Source organism: Chiloscyllium plagiosum, unplaced genomic scaffold, assembly GCF_037043375.1.
Source record: "Chiloscyllium plagiosum isolate Xiang-an unplaced genomic scaffold, Cpla_swu_hap1 HiC_scaffold_28, whole genome shotgun sequence".
Classification (NCBI taxonomy): Eukaryota; Metazoa; Chordata; class Chondrichthyes; order Orectolobiformes; family Hemiscylliidae; genus Chiloscyllium; species Chiloscyllium plagiosum.
This window is the reverse complement of record NW_028270166.1, coordinates 37,285,910-37,308,794: the sequence shown is the minus strand read 5'-3', so window position 1 is coordinate 37,308,794 and position 22,885 is coordinate 37,285,910. Positions and strand designations below refer to the sequence as shown.

The 22,885-nt window shown below is 41.0% G+C and overlaps 1 protein-coding gene and 1 long non-coding RNA gene across 8 annotated transcripts in view; one reads left to right on the top strand and one right to left on the bottom strand.

Annotated features, from left to right (window-relative positions):
* The window catches only part of LOC122565211 (signal-transducing adaptor protein 1-like), a 64,950-nt gene that overhangs the window by 22,010 nt on the left and 20,055 nt on the right, over positions 1-22,885 (bottom strand). For 4 of the 6 annotated variants that reach the window (XM_043720954.2, XM_043720953.2, XM_087976121.1 and 1 more), the window contains exons 3-10: positions 21,245-21,364; positions 20,380-20,436; positions 19,545-19,714; positions 18,679-18,810; positions 15,228-15,297; positions 13,682-13,784; positions 11,274-11,357; positions 7,802-7,873 (exon numbers count right to left, since the gene is read on the bottom strand). In XM_043720954.2, the coding sequence (XP_043576889.1) occupies positions 7,802-7,873; positions 11,274-11,357; positions 13,682-13,784; positions 15,228-15,297; positions 18,679-18,810; positions 19,545-19,714; positions 20,380-20,436; positions 21,245-21,364 (808 nt within the window). The remainder of the gene's footprint in view (positions 1-7,801; positions 7,874-11,273; positions 11,358-13,681; positions 13,785-15,227; positions 15,298-18,678; positions 18,811-19,544; positions 19,715-20,379; positions 20,437-21,244; positions 21,365-22,885) is intronic. The other 2 variants (XM_087976120.1, XM_043720955.2) reach the window with 2 other exon arrangements.
* LOC122565212 (uncharacterized) overlaps positions 1-22,885 on the top strand; it is a 55,255-nt gene that overhangs the window by 17,489 nt on the left and 14,881 nt on the right. The window lies entirely within an intron of this gene.

The following is a 22,885-nucleotide window of genomic DNA, read 5'->3' as shown; positions in this document are numbered from 1 at the left end:
AATCTGTTTCTCCACATCTCTGCTGCTATTGGGGGGCCTATAGTAAACACCCAACAAGGTGACTGCACCTTTCCTATTCCTGACTTCAGCCCATACTACCTCCAAAGGGAGATCACCCCCGAACTGCCTTTCTGCAGCCGTTATACCATTTCTAATTAGCAACGCCACCCCCCCTCCTTTTTTACCACCCTCCCTAACCTTACTGAAACATCTGTAACCAGGAACCTCCAACAACCATTCCTGTCCCTCTTCTATCCACGTTTCCGTGATGGCCACAACATCGTAGTCCCAGGTACCGATCCACGCCTTAAGTTCATCCACCTCCATACATCACAAGCTACCCAGATCCCTCCATACAACAACATTCTCCAGTTTCTCTCCAGTTAAGTATATTCTGCTTTCCTTGTTTTCTGTACAAAGTGGACAAGCTCACATTTTTCACAAAGTATACTTCATCTGCCATGTTTCAGTCCATTTTCTTAATCTACCCATATTCTTTTGCAGTCTCTGGATCCTCTCTGCAGCTTGCTTTCCTACCTATCTTCATACCATAACAAATTTGTCTACAATGCAATCTGCCCCTTCATCTATTCCATTAATATATTTTGTAAATTGTTGAAGACTCAGCGCTGATCTCTGTCGTACTCCACTTGTTGCAGCTTACCGACCTGAACATTATTCAGATTCTTGTGTTTCCTGGTACTTAGCCAATCCTCTATCCCTGCTAATTTACTAGCCCTAACACCATGAACTCTTGTTGCATGCAGAAGCCTTTTAGGTAGTGCCTCATCAAATGCCAGTTGGAAATACAGACCTCACTTCCAATATCTGGCACCCTCAGGACCAAGAGACTGCACTGGATTTTTGATGTTCCTGGATTCTGGATTATCCACTAGAGAAACCGGAAGCTTGTGATTATGATCAAGTCCCCTCGAGCATTTCAGTGTAGCATTGTTCACATAGAGCTTACTGTTAAAAGGATGTGATCACCTAATCTAACTCCATCCATTCTAATCACTAAAGCCCAGTTGTGCCAAACACTAAACATTTGTACCCGTGAGGAGATCCGTCTGGTAGATAGAAACACAATTAGCTGCAGAGGCTACAATTCAACAGCACCAAACTAACTCATTGAGAACATCCCCAGCTCCTGTATCATTTTACCAGGGCACTGCAAACATCTCTACTATTGCAGTTTGCAGATAACTCCACATTATATCAAATTGGAACATTTAGAGAAATGTGATGATGCACTGTCAGGTACCTCATTCAGTAGATTCTGATAGAGAATTTATATTTGTTTTATGAAAAGAAATTAGCATAAACTCTTTACTTTCTCATGAGGTGAAAATAATACAATCAGATACTTGTTTCACCACAAAATAAAATATTGAGTTCGTTCCTCATGACACATCTTTAACATAAGGCATTGGTGCTGGGAAAGAGAACTTCTAGTTGAGTGAAGTCAAACCTATCATCCATATTGCCACAACCTTCTGAGGTCTAATGATTTAGCATACACCAAGAACTGAACGTAGGCTTATTTATTGATTGCCTTCACTAACACAAGGTTAGTGACACGTCTCTTGTGTGTACAACTCTTCCTGATTTTTCCTCTGGCTTCAACCCAAAAATGGTCTCCTCACTCCCATGCTTACCCTATTTCAGAAGTGGTACCCAAATCATCTTAGAGAATAAAGTCCACTTTTGGATAAACAGATTTTGGATTTTAGTTTTACTTTTAAACTAAATTTACTGTGTGTCCTTCTGCTTTGCTAGTTATATCTGCAAGAATTATAACAATTTTTATCAAATGCTATTTTTCTTCATAAACCATATTGATGCTACTTGATTGTACCATGATTTTAAATACCGCAGTATTTCCTGCATAATAATAGCTTCCAGCATTTTCCAGTTGACTGATATTTGACTAACTGGCCTGGCGTTTCATGCTTTCTGTCCTTCCTTTCCTGAATACAGGTGATACATAAGGGGTTTTCCAACCTGCTGGGATTTTTCCAGGAAATTTCAGAAGTTTATAACCAAAGTATTCATTGTCTTTGTAGCCAGTCTCTGTAAGAAACTCGGATGTACACCATCGGTTGCAAGGATCTAGTCAGCCATTAATTCCAGGAATCGTCCCAATAATTTTTTTTCTTGTGATTTTGGTTGTTTTAATTTCCTCCTTCCCTTCTGACTAGTGACTTTAGAATCTTTTGCATTTTCTACTGTGAACAAAGAAACAAACTATTTTTTAGGAAAGGTTTAGAGGGCAATGGTCAAAACACAGGCAAATGGGACGAGTTCAGTTTAGGATACCTTGTCGGCATTGGCGATTTGTACCAAAGGGTCTGTTTCTATTCTGTGTAACTCTATGGCTCTTAGTGTTTCACATTATTGGTTCCTCAGTCTCACCTTCTGAATATTTACTTCAGTTACTTTCTTTCTTTTTATATACATAAAGAAATTTTTACTGTCTTTTTAAAAATTTTTTTTGCTAGTTCTATCTCAATCCAATTTATCCAATTGAAGAGAGACAGAGACTGAGCAACACTGCGCAGTATTTTAACACATCAACATGCCTCTGATCTTAGACTGCACTCCTAATAATGACTTGGAGGCGCCGGTGTTGAACTGGGGTGTACAAAGTTAAAAATCACACAACACCAGGTTATAGTCCAACAAGTTTATTTGAAAGTACTAGCTTTCAGACCACTGCTCCTTCTTTGGGTAGTTGTGGAGATGACGGAGCAGCACTCTAAAAGCTAATGCCTCCAAATAAACCTATTGAACTATAACCTGGTGTTGTTTTTAACTCCTAATAATAATAGATTTGCAACTACTTTCTTGCTCATTTTGTAAATATCAGGGATTATTCTTCTAAATTAATGAATGCTGTCCCTTCAGAAACTTCTTGATTTCTGAAGGCACTTGGTTGCAGAAGTTTCATCAAGGAATTGTTAAACTTTAACTCTAGAGAAGCACTCCACAGCTTTGGTGTAACCACCCACCTTCACAGAAAGTAAATCAACCACCAAACTGGTTTTATGTAGCAACTTTAACATAGCAAACATTCCAAGGTGCTTCATAGTGGTATTATCAGACAAAATCTCATACAGAACCACATAAAATGAGATAGAATCATAGAGTCATAGAGATATACAGCACAGAATCAGATCCTTTGGTCCAATTCATTCATGCCGACCAGATATCCTAAATTAATCTAGTCCCATTTGCAAGCACCTGGCCCAAAGCCCTCCAAACCCTTCCTATTCATATACCCACCCAGATGCCTTTTAAATGTTGTAATTGTACCAGCCTCCACCACTTCCTCTGGCAGCTCATTCCATACACGCACCACCCTCTGCGTGAAAAGGTTGCCTCTTAGATCCCTTTTAAATCTTTCCCCTCCTCACCTTAAACCTATGTCCTCTAGTTCTGGACTCCCCCACCCCAGGGAAAAGACCTTGTTTATTTACGCGATCCATGCCTCCTATGATTTTGTAAACCTCTATAAGGTCACCCCTCAGCCTCCGATGCTCCAGGGAAAATAGCTCCAGTCTATTCATCTCCTCCCTATAGCTCAAACATCAGGGAAGGTCAAAACAGATAAGTTTAAAAGGAGCACCTTGAATAAAAAAGAGAAATGAAGAGATCTCAGAAAGCTTTCCCGAAGTTCATGGCCACTCGGGGTGCAGTCATTAAAACTGAGGATGTGCAGGACATCAGGAGGGCAGCTATCTCAAGAGAATTGAAGGAGAATTGGAGGAGCTAACAGAGATTGGAAGGGTCAAGGCCACAGAAGAATCAAATATGAATCTTTCAGTGATTTAACAGATGATTCTGCAGGGTTTGAAAATAAGCTATTGGAAGAGATTCTTTAGCCAGGATTTGATAAATAAGACTGGAACCAGTTATAGGCTTGACAATTGCAGAAGGATGCTATTGTTGGCTATATTTAAAGTCACAGACCGGTTTAGAAATGGTAATGCATCACACACACACATGATGGAAAATGTTATTGTTTGGGAAATATCTCATTTGGATACGTTCAAACAAAGAGTGTGCGAAAAGATGGAGAGAGATGTGAGAGGTATATCCACTAACTCCCCTGACCTTTCAATCTGAGAATGACCATCATGCTTTTTGCAAAGCAAATCATGGCCAATGTGATACCAATTCACAGAATCACCAAAGTGATATGGTGCAGAAAGAGGCCATTCAGTCTATCGTCTCTGCACCAGCTCATTAAATGAATACCATTACTTAGTACCAATCTCCTGCTTTCTCCCTGTACCCTTGCACACTATTTTTATCCAGTTAATATCCAATAATGTCATGAATGCCTCAAATGAACCTGCCTCCATCATACTTCCAGGCAGTGCATTCCATAACCTAACTACCTTGCAGAGTGAAACAATTTTCCTCACTTCACCTTTGCTTGTATTGCAGATCACCATTAAGATGGAAAGATAATTATTCATCAGACAGGAGGTTAAATTCTCTCTCTTCTATTGCTATGAGATTGTTTACATCTATCTAACACACAGGCAGGACCTTGGTTTAATAGCTCTTCTGAAAGTTACCACCAATAACAATGCAGAACCTCCTCAGTATTTCACTGGCATGTAAGCCTAGACTGTGTACATTAAGTCTCAGGACTGAAAGTGGAGATCAGATGGAATCAGGAGGAGCCCCACCATTGAGTCATGGTTGATTATGTGTAGAAAATGATTCAGTCAACTGGAAATGCAAGCGTCAGAGCCTGAAGGGCCAGTGTATTTGGAGCTTAAGAGGAACAGGAGAGAAAGCATCAGAGAAACAATCAAACTAACATTAAAAAATACTAACAAAGCTTAGAAAAATAAGAAAAATAAAACCAGGTCATGTTATCTTATTGAACCACAACTGGGTGCAGGTGGGGAACAGGAGCAAATATGACAACTCAATTTGCACCTGGAAATGCCTCCTAAATTTCAATTGGAATAATGTACTTTACTAGAATAATCCATACAGATTGTTAAATTGAATGGTGATTATGCGGGCTATATGCAGTGAACCGAACATTTAACTAGGGATAAATAAATATCATTTACGTTTGAAGCTGGATAAGTAATTTAGTACCTTTTTAATTCTGTGCTTGAGTTAGAAGCAAGGCTCAATAATTAGAAATATTCAAATCCATAGGTTGTACCAAACAACACAAAGACTTATTGCAGCTCTTTTAAAAGTGAGAGTTTTGAAAATTTTAAAGTGATGAAATGGGGCCTTAATACAGGTAACAAATCAGATCTGCCAACAAAGTAGCATGTCTAAATCTGATTAATTCTTGCACAACGTGTAGCAACTGGCCTCTATTGCACATGTGCAATGTCAGCACACAAACAGGCCAGACAGTATGCTTCAATGTATGCACATACAAATAAGAAGAATAGGCCACTCAGCCCCTCAGGTCTGCTCCATTATTCAAAAAGATTATGGCTGATCTGATTTTATCCTCATTACTACATTCCTGCATGCCCTCAATAATTTTCCACACCCTTGGTATGTAAGAATCAATCTATGTCTGCCTAAAAATTATTTTAAGATTCTGCATCCTTTGACTTTTGAGGGCAGCACAATAGTTAGTACTGCTGCCTCACAGCACCGGAGACTCCAGTTCAATTCTACCCTCGGGTGATTGTGAGAAGTTTCCATATTCTCCCCACGTCTGCACGGGTATGCTTCAGCTGCTCCAGTTTCCTCCCACAGTCCAAAGATGTGCAGGTTAGGTGGATTGGCCAGGCTAAATTACCCAGGGATGTGTACGTTAGGTGGATTAGTCTTGGGAAATGGAGAGTTACGAGGATAGGGTGGTGGGGTGGGTCTGGGTGGGATGCTTTTCAGAAGGTTGGTGTGGACTCAATGGGCTGAATGGTCTGCTTCCATACTGTTGGGATTCTAGGAAGAAATAGATTCCTGAGACCCACTGAGAGATAAAATATTTCCTCATCTCTGTTGTCACTTTATTGGAATGTAAGTAAGCCAGGTGCACTGTCTCAAATTTTATCAACCTTTTGACACCAGGCTGAGAGGTCAGAAACGATCGTGGTACATCTTCCTGCTGCCATGTCATTTGAAAGCTGTTTACCCACTCCAGGACAATAGTTAACAGATGGATTGCAGCAGTTCGAGAAAGCACTTCACTACCATTTCTCAAGGACAATTAAAAATGGGCAACAAGGCTTTGACAGCAATGCACACATCCCAGCAAAGTATTTTAAAAATGTACTTGTCAACATTGAGGGAAACAGGTTGTGTCAGTAAAGGGTGCGGTTGCAGAATGAAATACATAAGTATCTGTAGAAAGAAACTTACTGTTGATTTACCGCAAATTCCAGAACTCTGCCAAAAAGACTGCGTAGTAATTTATCTTATCTGGCAAAGCAGCCCTGAACAAAAGTCATAATAATTATAGAATCGCTACAGTGTGGAAGCAGGCCATTGGGTCCATCGAATCCACACTGAATCTCTGAAGAGTGTCCCAACCAGACTCACCCGCTATCCTGTCCCTGTAACCCTGCATTCCCCATGACTAATCCACCCAGCACGCATATCTCTGGGCACTATGGGCAATTTAGCATGGCCAATCCACATCACTGGACTGATTATTTACAGTGGCCCTGAAGTAACAAGAACCTGCTTTGATATAGTACCTGTGACATGTCAAGAACAATTCACGATACTCCACAGTGGCATTATGAGACAAAATTTCATCCTTAATCTCATATCTCCACATGAGACTTGGTGAAAGAAGTAGGTTTTAAAGAATGATTTTAAAAAGCAACTAAATGGAGAAAAGGCAGCTAAAATGGTACTGCTTTCAATGCTGTAGCACTAAAAACTGACATGCACGTGAACCTGGGATTTGAGAAACTAAGAGATTACAGAGGATTGTAAGGCCATAGGAGGTTACTAAGATACAGAAAGGTAAAGTTAAGGAGGCATTCAAACACAGGGATGGGAATTTTAAAACCGAACCATTATCAAGGCACCAGTATCAAAGTTTAAACACCTCTTTAAGAAAATGCAATCTAGCTGAATTGGCACACATTCCCAGCTATTACAAAGGGATTTATCAGTGCCTCTCAAGTGTTATCAGAGTTTAAGCTTCCCAACAATTGCCTATGGTTAACCTTGATAGCATTTTGGCTCAAAGCAGTAACTTCCAGTCACCAAGATTCAACTTGTTGAGTTGTCAGCTGACACGTGACCATGTTAAAACAACCAGAAAAACTACAACAATAATGTTTCTTTCAGGATAGGAAAAGTTTTATTTTCTGAAATCTGATCGTGTACAATATCCCAAACTTTTGATTTGGTAAAGATGCTAACCAATGTAAAACTGCATCATCTTATTCTGAGAGCACTACGTTTATTGCTTGGTTTGCAGTAAATTAGCTAAACCGTACTCGAATTGCTGCATCAGCATCCTTGGGTTAAGGTGGGTCCTATTTCTGATGGCTGGAGTTACTTCTATTTGAAGGTGCCCATGCAATATTGAGTGAAGACTCAATTGCCAAGATAGCTACGACACTCTTGGGAACATATTTACAAACAAAGTGGTCACTAGAAGAAGATAATGGCTGAAAATCTGTGTTACCTTACCCAGCAGGAGACTGTATCATCAGAAAACAATGGGTAAAAATTGGAAAGTAAAACATGAATAATATGTTGGAATTATTCATAAGCTCAGGATAGTAAATCACACTTAACATTTCAACAGTGTATTGGAAATTAGACAGAGAGAGAAATAATTTACCATAATCATTGAAGTATTCTGCTTCTGGTTCTGCTATTTCAGGAATCTTTCGACTTGGTTTCTCTTCATTCACTGTGAAGGAAGATGTAAAATGGGGGGATGAGACCAAGGCAACAAGATGACTGAGTAAACATAAAAACACATCACTATTTAGATAGGGTTCCTTCACCACATCGACTGAAGGAAAATAGGAGAACCCTATGACACTTGTTGTTTAATGGAAACATTATACTCAAACTTAGTTGACTACTTCAGTGAACATCTTCATGCTATCTGCAGACAATAGCCTCACTATTCTGACTCACTGCTTCAACTGCCTCTCCCATGCTCACTCTATTTCTCTAAATTCAACCTAGAGTCCCCACTGTGTGGAAGCAGGCCATTCAGCCCATCAAGTCCACATTGACCCCCCAAACCCTCTCACACACACACACACACACACACCCCTTTCAAGTCCCCGTAACCATTCATTTCCTGTGGCTAATCCAACTCGCCTGCATATTCCTGGACACTATGGACAATTTAGCATGGCCAATCCACCTAACCTGCACATCTTTGGACAGTGGGAAGAAACCGGAGCACCCGGAGAAAACCCACACAGACACAGGGAGAACGTGCAAACTCCACACTGCCAGTCGTCTCAGGGTGGGATCGAACCTGGGTGCTTTGCGCTGTGAGGCAGCAGTGCTAACCACTGAGTCACCATGCCACCCTAAGCACCACACAAACAGCCTCTTACCTTTCTCCAATAAACACACTGCCTCTAATAACTTAATGAATGGGAACCTCCCCTCCTGAAAAACAGAGGAGGGAGAGTAGCAGGAAAGGAAGGTGATCAGGCAGGTCGGCATCGGGTAGGTACCAACAATCTTCCCACCGTCACAAGAATTAAACTCTGAGTGGCAACACCCAAACACACTCTTCCCACCCTGCTGCCAATTGAGGTTCTTTACAGTGGTCAATTAACAATCACTTTTGGTAAGGGCAAATCCCTGCAATTACTTTATCTCCAGGCACAGTTAGAAAGTGTCCACCTACCCAAAGGGTAAACCATTGTGGGCAAATTGTCAGTTTGATGAGGAGGTTCTTTGATATGGAAAAATTGTGCAATATTGCAAAACTCAATCTAGGAGAGGAAGATCTGACTTCACTTCCTTCCTTCTCACCAAATGCCCTTACCTTTCCTGACAGCCGGGAGTAGCGAACAGTATGAGTGGTGTGGGGGATTGGGGGGAATGGGGTGGGGGTGAAGGGGGAAATATCTCAACAGCAACCATGGTCTTGACTGAAATGCCATCATGTTCTGAAGCTGCTGATTTCTGATTGGCCAGTAATTCCAGTTGGACAGAGCCTCCTGCTCCAGGTACTAATTCCAGGAGAAAACTTGCTGATAACTAATCAGATTCAGTCGAAAAACTGGAAAATCCTGGCCTCTATGTTGCTCCCTTTATCTGTCAGTCTCATATTCCACGTATGTCCCTTGTTTGTTGGAACATTTTTCCTCCCTTGTTATTGTAACATATTTTCAGCAGCTTGACTTAGATCATCATCTTTTATCATCCAGCACTTTGCTCAATTTTATAATCTGTTTACAAGCTGTTAAATATTTAAGTTTCTTCTGTAAGCATTTCTGTCATCCTATTCTTTATCAGCTACTACCCTCTCTTTGCCTCCTGTCTTTGTGTTGGTCATTTTGGTCAGTTTAACAAGGAAGCACTCTAGTTCTTTCATCAGTTCTGAGGTAAGATATCCAGCCCAAAACATTCACATACATTCATCTTTTAATTATCGATCATCAGACTCTGTACTTCCAACCCTCTTGATTTCAGCCTAAAAGTCTCTGGTATTATCACACAAACCCTGAAGCCAATGGTTTCTCCCTTAATGAAGATAATTGGGGTCTCCCTCACCAACCCAGCAATTCATATAATCTTATCTCATGCCAAAATTGCTTCTGAACACAATGCTGCCTGTTTTACAGCATTTACTGATTACCCTTTGGAAATGTTCACCTAACTTCTCTTCCCATTCATAAATCAACTGTTTTCTGCCACTTGACCCATGCCTGATTAACTTCACTCGTTACACTATAAGACCAAGTAAGATCCTAGAAAGTGTTGCTGAACAAAGAGACCTTGGACAGCAGGTTCATAGTTCCTTGAAAGGAGAGTCGCAGATAGATAGGATAGTGAAGAAGGTGTTTGGTATGCTTTCCTTTGTTGGTCAGTGCATTGAGTATAAGTTTTGGGAGCCCATATTGCAGCTGTATAGGACATTGCTTAGGCCACTATTGGAATACTATGTGCAATTCTGGTTTCCCTCCTAGAGGAAGGATATTGTAAAACCTGAAAGGATTCAGAAAAGATTTACAAGGATGTTGCCAGGGTCGGAGGGTTTGAGCTATAGGGAGAGGCTAAATAGGCTTGGGCTGTTTTCCCTGGAGCGTCAAAGGCTGAGGGGTGACCTTATAGAGACTTATAAAATTATGAGGGTCATGGATAGAGTAAATAGACAATGTCTTTTCCCCAGGATGGGGTAGTCCAAAACTAAAGAGCATAAGTTTAAGGTGAGAGGTGAAAGATTTAAAAGGGAAGGAGATTTTAAGGAGCAACTTTTTCATGCGGAGGGTGGTGCATGTATGGTACGAGTTCCCAATAAGTGGTGGAGGCTGGTACAATTACAACATTTAAGAGGCATCTGGATGTGTATATGAATAAAAAGGGTTTAAAGGTATATGGGCAAACTGCTGGCAAATGGGACTGGATTTATTTAGGATATCATGTCAGCATGGACAAGTTGGACTAAAGGGTCTGTTTCCGTACTTGACATCTCTATGACTCTAGGATTCTATATAGGAGTAGAAATAGACCATTCAGCCCATCGGGTTAGTTCTGTCATTCAATCATGGCTGAAATATTTCTCAACACCATTCTCCTGGCTTCTCCATGTAACCTTTGATTCTCTTTCTGACCTTAGAAAGTTCAATGTAATACTCTCAAAGGCTCCCTTCTCTGCAAAAAAAAACAGACTTAATGTCTTTAACCTTTTCATTTGAGGGCGACCCGGTGGCTCAGTGCTTAGCACTGCTGCCTGACAGCGCCAGGATCCCAGGTTTGATTCCAGCCTCGGGTGACTGTCTGTGTGGAGTTTGCACATTCTCCCCGTGTCTGCGTGGGTTTCCTCCAGGTGCTCCGGTTTCCTCCCACAGTCCAAAGATGTGCAGGTCAAGTGAATTGGCCATGCTAAATTGTCCATAGTGTTAGGTGCATTAGTCAGAGGGAAATGGGACTGGGTGGATTACTCTTTGGAGGGTCGGTGTGGACTGGTTGGGCCGAAAGGCCTGTTTCCACACTGTAGGGAATCTAATCTAGTTTGAAGAGCATCAAGGATTTGGATTTTTTTGCAGGGCGCTCTCTTTTGAAAAGCAACAAATACCCAACATCACAAAGTCACTGCACAGTTATGGTATTACCTGCTGGGGTTGATGTGTTGGCTGGTGCTTTTGGGGGCTTCTGATGGATCACTTCACCACTCTCAGCATCTTCCTGCACAAAACCTAAAATAAAGTGATAGGGATAGCAACTTTGATGGATGTTTTACACAAGATTGAGACAGTGGCGCTCTCAAGCAATTACCTCCTCTCTGAATCTAATTGGAATTTTAAAGTAAATGAGGGAGATGTGGTTAATTTTAACTTAATTTGACCAAGCTAGGGAAGTTGGGGGTTGGGGGGTGCTAGTTGGGGATTGCTGACAGGACTCATTCACAGGCTTTACTCAATCAATCAGAAGTAAAAGCGAAATCAATGCAGCCACACCAATTGCCAGCCAAGCAGCTTAGGTTAATATTAACCTTTATCTATTTACCATTTGAAAATAAGGCATAGTGAAAAAAAAGAGAACAGGTATATCTTAGATATGAGAACTGCATTGCTTGATGCTAAGCTGTGATAATTGGTGAAAAACAAATGTAGGAAAGAATCTACATTTAGATAACATCCTGACCACATCTAATCACATTGATTAAATTATTTTCTGAAGTGCAGTCACTTTTAGAGTCATAGAGATGTACACCACGGAAACAGACCCTTCGGTCCAACTCGTTCATGCCTACCAGATATCCTAAATTAGTCTAATCCCATTTGCCATAATTTGGCCCCTTTCCCTCTAAACCCTTCCTATTCATGTACCCTTCCAAATGCCTTTCCCACCCTCTGCAGGAAAAAAACTGCCCCTTAGATCCCTTTTAAATCTTTCCCCTATCACCTTAAACCTATACCCTCTAGTTTTGGACTCCCCCACCCCAAGGTAAAGACCTTGGCTATTCACTCTATCCGTCATGATTTTGTAAACTTCTACAAGGTCACCCCTCAACCTTCGATGTTCCAGGGAATATAGCTCCAGCCTATTCAGCCTCTCCCTAATAGCTCAAACCCTCCAATCCTTGCAACGTCCTTCTAAATCTTTCCTAAAACCTATCAAATTTCACAACATCCTTTCTATAGCAGGGAGGCCAGAATTGAATGCAGTATTCCATATTATATAGATAATTAGGGCAGCAAGTTCACATATAGTAAGGGATTCAAAATAGTAACCGAACTGAATGAGCAATTTATGTATTTTATAATGGTTTTGGTTGAGGGCACCAGGAAATTTCTTTTACAAATACATCCACCTGAACTTGACAGTCTGATTGGTAATAGGCATCTGACTACCCAGACAGATGGTAGGCAGACATTCAGAACTACATTAGCCAGGGTCAAGTGCTGGGGTAAGAGCCTTCGTTTAAGTCATAAAGCCAAATCCAGTTGTACTTATATAGCTAACTTAATCCACTCAGCTATTGCTTAATGTAAAAGTTTACAGTAATTTAACAATGAGCATGTGCCCACATGATGTCAAATATTGGCTTGGTGTGGCTTCAAAGTGATTGATTAACCAAGCATGCAACCAAGATAAATATCCAGGTCAGGTCATTAGAGAACATGATCATTCCACTCCTGACTTTTATTATCTTAGAGTTAAACATTGAGCACTACAGACATTCCCCTAGCTCGAAGATGCTCAGCCTGTTTGTGGCAATGATTAGAATTTGAGCAGCCAAATGATTAGCCATGGCAAAACTTTAAATCCCTGCCTGTATCTTTAGTGGATAATGAAGAAGTACTGCAAAAAGTAAGTCTCCCAGCCATCACTCCCCCAGCAAATCATCATCATGGCTTGGACTTATTTCACTGGAGTGCAGGAGGTTGAGAGGTGACCTTATAGAGGTTTATAAAATCATGAGGGGTATAGATAGGGTTAATGGTAGGTCTCTTTTCCCTAGAATGGGGCATTTCAGGACCAGGCCACATATATTTAAGGTGAGAGGAAAGGGATTTTAAAAATAAACCAGCAATTGACCCTCGCTAATGTAGACCTGAATGTTAGTCTTCTACCTTTCCCGGTAGTCAGATGCCTACTACACTTCGAACTGTCAAGACCTTATTTACAAGTTCAGGTGGATGTATTTGTAAAAGAGCAGTGAAATTTCCTAGTGTTCAGTTAACATGAGGGCAAATGTGTTTTACACAGGAGGTAATTCACATGTGGAATAAACTTCCTGAAGACATAGTGGATGTGGGCACAGTTACAATGTTTAAAAGACACTTAGATAAATAGATGAATAGGAAAGGTTTGGAGAGATATGGACAAGGAGCAGGCAGATGCGACTAGTTGGTGAGATGGATGAGATCAGTTTGGGATTATGTTTGGAATGGACTGGTTGGACCAAAGGATCTGTTTCTGTACTGTATGAATCAATGACTCTATGTTCAATGTAATTACTTGTTATTTTTGAAATAACCAACAGATCAATGAACAATGAAAGGGGAAAACATACTCATATTGACTTCGTAGTCCATTGATCTTTCCAAAGGCTTCAAAACTCCATTGGTGTGTTGAACAAAATAATTGATTACTTCCTGCTTACTGCTGCACAAGATCTGGGAAATATCAAAAACATTTGTTAAGGCTTTAGCTCAAATTGATTAATGGACAAAGCAGAATTAAAAGTCCATGTGTCTCACATTGAACCTGTAGGATTGATGTGAAGCAGTTTTATTTTACAATGAAGGTGCAGTTACATTATGAATTGAATCAGGGGGAGCCCAAGTTGACACCAGAGAGAAAAAAAAAATACAACTGACTGGAGGAGTGTGTTCTATTATTTTTTGATCTGGAATCAGACTGAGCCTCAACATCAGCTAGCCGCTACACAATTTTAAAGTTACAACAATCATTTGCTGAAACCATTTCCTACTAGCATTAAGTCATTAAAATATGAGTGGCATGAATGCAAGTACATGTGGTATTCGCATCGAAGTCAAAGATGTTATCTCTAATGAAGTATTGGCTGACAGATGTAAAACGTATTTTAGTTTTGTGACACAAGGTTGGCAGAGAAGGTTATGAATGTTTACCCATGGTTGCAAAGGAATACACTCAAAGTTTCAAAACTTCAAGCTTTCTTATGTAGAAGTGGAGAATTAATTCTAGGTTAGAAGGAGGGTTGGTGTGGACTTGTTGGGCCGAAAGGCCTGTTTCCACACTGTAGGGAATCTAATCTAATTGGGGCAGCACAGTAGCTCAGTGGTTAGCACTGCTGTCTCACAGTGGCAGGGACCTGGGATTCATTCCAAACTCGGGGGACTGCGTGGAGTTTGCACGTTCTTCCCGTGTCTGCATGAGAGTTTTCGCTGGGTGCGTCAGTTTCCTCCCACAGTCCAAAGATGTGCAGGTCAGATGGATTGGCCATGCTAAATTGCCCATAGTGTTCAAAGATGTGTAGGTTAGGTGCATTAGTCAGGGGTAAAGTAATAGGGTGGGGGGATGGGTCTGGGTGGGATACTCTTTGGAGGCTCGGTGTGGACTTATTCAGCCTAATGGCCTGTTTCCACACTGTGGGGATTCTATGATTGTATTATGTATAACAAAAATAAGTTCTAAAAACACATTCAAGTTAGCATATATTTCTGTCCTGTAAATGCTGATTCCTCATGGGGATATAGTTCCATGTATTATCCTTTCAGCATTTCAGCAAGTTGCTTGTAATGAAGTGATCACGGATATACAAACATTAGTAACAATAGATGACTTCATTACAAAACTCATTCTATCCTTCCCTTGACAACTACATAATTACACCTTTCAATATAGCTCACTGAATAGCAATTTCAGTAAGAGATTGCAGGTTGATTTTTCCTCTCTGTAACTCAAGAAAGTCTATCTCAGTAAGATTGCCACTCAAACTCAGATCTGATCGTTCAAACCCAGAAACCTTCCGGCTCTGCATTATCCGGAAAAACAATAGAAAGTACATCTGTCAGTTGAGCCGCTCAGTATGAGAAATGTTTTATAAAGAAACAATTACACAGCCATTTACTTACTCCACCCTCGACTTCAATTACATATCCATTTTCTGCACAGTGGACCCGGTAATGCTTTACAAGTGGTTTACTGAAAATGTAAAATAAAGTTTCACTTTAAGCAATTCACCAATACTTCCTCATTCCAAGACTATTGTCATATGCCCTTATCACAATGGTTCCTACTCTTAATTTCCATTACTCAGGACATGTAAACTTTGCAATTCCATAACACCTTGAGTCTCTCCACCCCTCTACAACAGGTAGACTTATGAAACCCAAGCTTGGCATTTACTTAATCACTTGTTTTCACCATTGATTGCTTTCTTCCATGATGCATTTTGACTCGGAGCAAGATTTCTCCACAAAATAACAACCTACTGGTCTTTGCTTTTATGTAGTTGCGTTGTCTAAACCATCAAGCTTTCAAATCCTACCTTTGTAATTTGTTGCAAATTTAACTCTTATCTGAACAGAAGCTTTGTATTCCTAGTGTTTGCAACCGACCCTCAGGGAAGAAATGTGCTGTAATGACCCCAAGCACATCTAATTAAATTGCGATTTAAGGGCCCTCTTCAAATATTTGGAACTGTATCAGCTCTTCCTTCACTGGTATGGGGTCTGAATTAACAATCCCCTTCTTCACAGATATGGGTTTACCTACTCCCCACAATCTGCAGCAAGTCAAGAAAGTAGCTCAACATTAGCAATAAATGCTGCCCTAGCCAGCAACACCCACATCCCATGACTAAATTCTTAAACATCGAGAAATTTGGTTTTCTGACTACTGATATAATTTGATTCTAGACCTCAATGATCGTGAACAGGGAGGATAACATGACTAGATTCCCTACAGTGTGGGAATAGGCCCTTCGGCCCAACAAGTCCACACCGACCCTCCAAAGAGTAACCCACCCAGACCCATTTCCCTCTGACTAATACACCTAACACTATGGGCAATTTAGAATGTCCAATTCACCTGACCTGCACACCTTTGGACTGTGGGAGGAAACCAGTGCACCCGGAGGAAACCCACGCAGACACGGGGAGAATGTGCAAACTCCACACAGACAGATGCCCGAGGCCAGAATTGAACCTGGGTTCCCGGTGTTGTGAGGCAGCAGTGCTAACCACTGAGCCACAATGCCACCCCAGCAACAATCGCTCCATCCCTGGGTGGTCTCGAACCACCAACCTTTCGGTCAACAGCTGAACGTGCTGACCAGTTGTGCCACAGAGACTGGCTATTGTCAAGTTCAGTCACTTGCTCCAAATAAAGGATGCAGCTGTGAGATCCTGTATAGATTTAAATACGCCCTCATTTCAGTGGTATATGAGTCACAAGCTTGCCTCCAGTCTTGTGCAGGAAGCCTTCCTCATCTTTATCCACAGTATGCATTAGCAGAGATCCTATTCTGAACCAGAAAATATCCTCAACTTTATTCTCAATTTTTGCACTTCTTATCATCATATAGTCCATCACAAACTCTCCGTTTCCTCAAATTCTCTGTCTCCTTTCAGCCGATATATATTATAATCCTTCTGAGGCACTGTTAACCTTCAGACTTCCATAGCTCCCTTGACTACACTTGCCCATACACTGAAATTGACAGTGGTCTTGATCATATTCATTCCGTCTCCCATAGTTCTACTCTCATCCCTTTCTCCTCCTCCCACAGGTTACAAGTGTTCCCTGGAAAATGAACCAACAGGTCCATGACCTGTTCTCTCATTGGAGAAAAATAGAGAGAGATAGACATCTGGTGATGTGGTTAACATGAGGGTCACCATACCTCAAGCGAGGAGTGAGGTTAAGAAGGCAGGAACTTCACGGTAACTTTACTGTAAATCTGATATCAGCCATCCAGCTAATAGACTCTTAAGGTAGGGCAAGTACAGATTTGGTGACACTCTGCAGAACTTGCTATTTAAGCATGACGCAAAGTTTTTATTTTAAAACTCTACTCTGACCTCTATGTCCTTGGCCTCCTATTATGTCAATGAAGCACAATTGAAGAATGAGCACCTCAACTTTCAACAGACACCTTCAACATTTTAAACTCAACAACTTCAGATCTTATGTCCATTTTTGTTTGGAACAGCAGGTACTGGTGAGCGTTCAGTTGCTCCCACTTAAACCTTCAAAGACCTATCTTTCATTTCTTTACTTGTTCCATTTCCATTCCTTTTACCTTGCACCATCATCCCCTTTGTCATTTAATATCTTCCACCTCCTACCCTATGGCTGATATTCCTTTTTATCTCCACCCACCTCTGACCTGCACTCTGGAGCATTCTCAACTATATTTTTTTTTTGCCAGAGAGGTCACTGACCTGAAACATTACCTCTGTTTCTGTCTCCGCAGATGTTGTCCCACCTGCTGAGTATTTCCAGCATTGTGTGCCTTTTCCTCACACTCATTCGTGGGAATGAGGTGTCACTGGCTAGGCCAGCATCCTTTGTTGCCCAAAGGGCAGTTAATAATCAACCAAATTGCAGTGGGTCTGGGGGTCACATGTAAGCCAGACCAGGTAAGGAAGATAGTTTCCTTAATGAACCAGATGGGTTTTTTCCAAAAATCGGCAACCATCAGTTTTGTGCTCATCATTTGATTCATCATTCCAGATTTTAAAAATTAAAGTCAAATCCTGATGTAATAGTTGGAACCAGGGCCAAGTAGATCTCATTGACTATGAGATCTTTGAATGGGGTGGTTAGGGAGCCCTGGCTGATAAATATAAACAGCCAGTTCAGGGAGTCTCTTCATTCTTGGGACTTGCTCTGAGCTGGCTGGTCAGAACCTATATTCTATGCTCATGTAAATAAAGAGTGACCTGGTAATATACCAATCTCCATGGAGTTACTTCATCTACCATCTTTGGTGCGTCATGGTGGCTCAGTGGTTAGCACTGTTGCCTCACAGCACTAGGGTCCCAGGTTCGATTCCAGCCTCGGGTGACTGTCTGTGTGGAGTCTGATTCTCCCCGTGTCTGCGTGGGTTTCCTCCGGATGCTCTGGTTTCCTCCCATAATCCAAAGATGTGCAGGTCAGGTGATTTGGCCATGTGTTAGGTGCATTAGTCAGAGGGAAATGGGTCTGGGTGGGTTACTCTTTGGAGGGTCGGTGTGGACTTGTTGGGCCGAAGGGCTGTTTCCACACTGTAGGGAATCTAATCTAATCTTCCATGTCCAGCTTCAAATTTGAATCTCTAGACACTAGCTGTGTCTCTACATTAATAGTCTAGCAATGGTATCACTAGGCCATCGCCTCGCCATAATTAGTTATTCATTCATCATTCTCTTGCAGTTTGCAGGACACTTCTGTACTCAAAATGGCTGCTGTAACTAACAACGCAACATACACTGTACCTCAAAATTAATTCGCTGGTTACTATCTATTTATTGCAAAGTACTTTGGGATGACAAAATTGCAGTAAGGCCCTAATTATTATAAATTCAAGTTCTTTCTTACTGTTTGAACATTTGCCGTGTTGTAATTGCGATGCTCTTATTATCACTGCCTGGTCTCATTAAGAAGTTTCCATTCTCCATGCTTTTCTCCAACATTACCTCAGCCTCAACCCGTGAGATCTTATAATAGCAACTGGAACAGATCAAGATAAGACATAGTTAAAACTTAACAGTACTTAATTAAACAGAATGCTGTACATGTGCAATGCCAGCTTTCACATCAAATTCTTTTGTCTGGTCTTTTCATAGAGGTGTTGGCCACTTCAAACTAAATAGGTGAGCACTTTCATTAAAATATTTGACAGGAGGATTTCATTTAAATGTTCATGGGATCATAATGCAGGGTGTTGTTTCCAGCAACTAATGTTTCCAGGCTCACTCAGTGGTTCTGAAATAATCCCTCCACCTCAAAAGCCACACAAATGTAGAAAATCCCAACTCTAATCTCTGGATTATACTGATTGGGTTATCAAACTAGAATGACAGTTAGGCTTCACAGTTGGGCTAGAGATGATGAAATTCATCCAATGCTTTTGATTTTCATCAGTAGAGTACTGAAAACAGTAGATATATCAAATGAGGCTGGCATTACGCTGGAACATGATAGCTTCCTTACGTCAGAAAAGTTTGTCAATGGAAATTCACCAATTTGCTGATGCACTGGAGTGCAGGGCTGTATGGAGTCAATTCCTTTAGCAGAAGGAGTGAAAAAAATAAAATTGAGGAGTTTGACATACATAACCTCTCCTTTCCCTCTCTGCTCTTTGTTCCTCTTCACCAACTCAAGAATCACACCCCCGCCACCAACACACAACCACTCCCCCCAACAAACCCACCCACCCCCTGACCTTCTTCCCAGCGAGATACCTGGGCAGGTTTTCCACATCATCATAGACATCTTGAACAGGGTCTGGAGTTACTGGTCGTGCTGGGAGTGGTGGAGGTGTCGACTTCCTGCGTTGTTTTATCTCTTCCTCCAGTACCTCCTTAAGTCTATGAAACTGTCCGGGAAGGAGATCCAGTTTGGGAATCTCCAGCTTCAGAAAGAAAAGTAGCATTTAGATCAAAACAACCATACCTAATATATGTAAAATATTGCAGTTCCTTAATTAAAACCTTGCACCTGTTTAGACGTTTAATATTAATAGAGTTTGTAGCACCACTTTCCTTTGGCATTGCTCATGGGTACAACACTATTTGCATCACTTACTTTTTAACTGGGCTGACCCTTAAAGGTCATCACTCAAGCATTCCTTAGGAATTTCTATAGTTATGATTACTTGTGAATTGCTGAGGTTAACTGGAGGTGAGTAAATTGCTCATTTTTGAAAGCAGAGTGCCCTTTTGAAAGTTGATATGCCTACCTTGAGCACAAAATGTACACAAAATAAGGAGAGGGAGAGCTCCCTCTTATGGACAAACCAGTCCATTTAAGCTTCTTTAATATGAATTCTACCTAGCTGCTCAGCATTCACTGCCCACAAAGGTTCCTGAAACAGACTAGTCAAAAAGTTGAATGGTTTTAGGCAACAGACCATTAAATGGTCCCTTCAAGTCACTATACAAAGCTCACTATTCAGTTTCTATTTGGTCTCAAGTTACTGCATTGCACTGATTCTGAATGTTCAGACCATGTTTATTCCACCAGTCATCCAGGCTATAACTAATGCAGACAGTGAAATCAGAATAAGAACTGGATTACCTTTGCAACCGTGTGAATAAAGCCTTTCCACTGCTCTCGGCTCTCCAGGCTATCTGTCTACAGAGGAATGAGAAAAGACGCAATTATAAAAAGTTGTTGGAGTTGAGGTTTGTTTTTGTATTTCATCATGGACATGAGTTAAAGATCCTCAAAAGACAACTGAAGGATTTGTAGCTTTAATTGAAAGAGTTCACTACAAGAATTTGAGATTGCTTCAATTCACACTGCACGGTAATTTTATCCATGTCTAGATGCACACAATGCTGATGGAAGAACAAAATAAAAGGAAGAAGGAAACTGAATGCCTTGCATTGCTCAGAAGTGTCAAAATCAAAATGATTCATTTTCACAGTACTTCACATGAACATAGCAACCATTTTACACAAAGCAACATCTCCCAAATGAGCATTAAGACAAATGAACAGTCAACCTGCTTTTTATTTGTTAAGGTCAATGACAGCAGAGGAACTCAATACTCCTTCTAAACGAGAATCTGAACACCCACTCAACAAACAAATGACACCTGAGTTTCAGATCTCGTCCAAAAGTGCAGAAAAAGAAAGGGAGGGTAAGGAGGCTAGAAAATACGACATTAGTGCTTTTTGGCTTTTCCCTGTTGACTAATTGGCAGGCAGTGTTCTGCTTTAAGACATATTTATGTTTCTGGTCTGAGACAGTGCCCCTAGTGAATGATACACACTTCAGGAATTTCTCTAGTGTTGACACATATACCGTGGGTGAAGTACTGACATCTTTCTGAGTAAGGCACGTAACAGGAACATTGCATGAGATAAGAAATGTTTGCTGGGGATATAAATGCCCAGGGACAGAACGGTGGAATTCAAGATCAAAATCAAAGTGCTACCTTTAATTTAACATCTCCTTGCTTCAGCTTCAGTATTAAGTTGGTTGCTTGCAGATCCATGTCATGGCTGTCCTCACTCACTATAGCTACAAAGTCATCAAGATTGATTTTCTCAATATACTGAAAAAAAAATTTGAGAAGTGTTTCTCAGAGATTATGAAGTGCTCAAATGTTATGGTGCATTGACTATGTGTAGCAATGTTACAGTATAAATGAAGTGGTGCTTTTGCATTCACAAGAGCTTTCAAGATGCAATTCTCTCAGGCTCCTCTAGGGGCAATCAACTCAGAGAAGCCACATAAATGGGTGACATTGGTCATCATTACATGTTGTTGAATGGAAGCAGGTTCAGTGTGCAGGCCTCAGACAAACCATTGACATGGTTTACCAATCACGAACCTGTACCCACTTTCTCCAGCTTTAATGGAATCTACAGCTCCCAAGACTGTCCAACAGCAAATTAAATTTCCTACCTGCTCACACACCAGCCACAGAGACTGTGACCACAGTAAGACTGGAGATATTTATACCAACCACTGGGTCTATTAAAAGTAACTGGGTGACAAGGAAAGTTGAAAGACAGAGAACAGAGTCTCACGGTTGAACTGCAATTCATGTGGGAAATCCAGGAGTGTAAAGAAGTGAGCTATAGACTTCAATTTATGGATTTGCAGAATAAGATACCACTGCTAGACAGACTTTTTACAGACCTGAACCACAGGAAGCAGGAAAATCAGAAAGTGAAGGGGATCCACCATTCAGAACTTTTTCACACACCTTGTAACCTTACTGCAGAATATATTACCAAAAACCATGGAGGCGATGGCTGAGTGGTATTATCCCTGGACTGTTAATCCAGAGAGGAGAAAGTGAGGGCTGCAGATGCTGGAGATCAGAGCTGAAAATGTGTTGCTGGAAAAGCGCAGCAGGTCAGGCAGCATCCAAGGAACAGGAGAATCTTCTTCCTGAAGAAGGGCTTATGCCTGAAACGTCGATTCTCCTGTTCCTTGGATGCTGCCTGACCTGCTGCGCTTTTCCAGCAACACATTTTCAGCTGTTAATCCAGAGATCCAGGTAATGTTCTGAGGACTTGGGACAAATTCAAACACCAGAGCAGACAGTGAAATTTGAATTTAATAAAAATCTGGAATTTAGATTCTAATGATGACCATGAAACCATTGCCGATTGTCGGGGAAAACCCATTTAGTTCACTATTGTGCTTTAGGGAAGGAAACTGCCATTTTTAACTGGTTTGGAGAGAGAGTAAATTTTTATTTCTAATTTCTATCACATACACCTGATACAGTAAAAACGAGACAGCATTCCTCCAGGACCGAGGGTGCTACATGGACAGCACAGACTACACACTCGTACACGGCATAAAGTGCATACGATGTGCAAACCCGTAAATTTCAGTGTGATAGAAGAATGATAAATAATCAACATTTTTCTAACAGCAAAGTCATACAAAAACTTTCAGATAGGAAAGAGTCTGATCATACTGATGGCTTGCAGGAAGAAACAGTTGCATAATCTGGCCGTGAGAAACCGAATGCTCTGGTATCTTCTACCAGATGGCAGGAGGGGGAAGAATATAGTGAGGGGTGTGTGGGGTCTTCCACAATGCTCTTAGCCTTTTG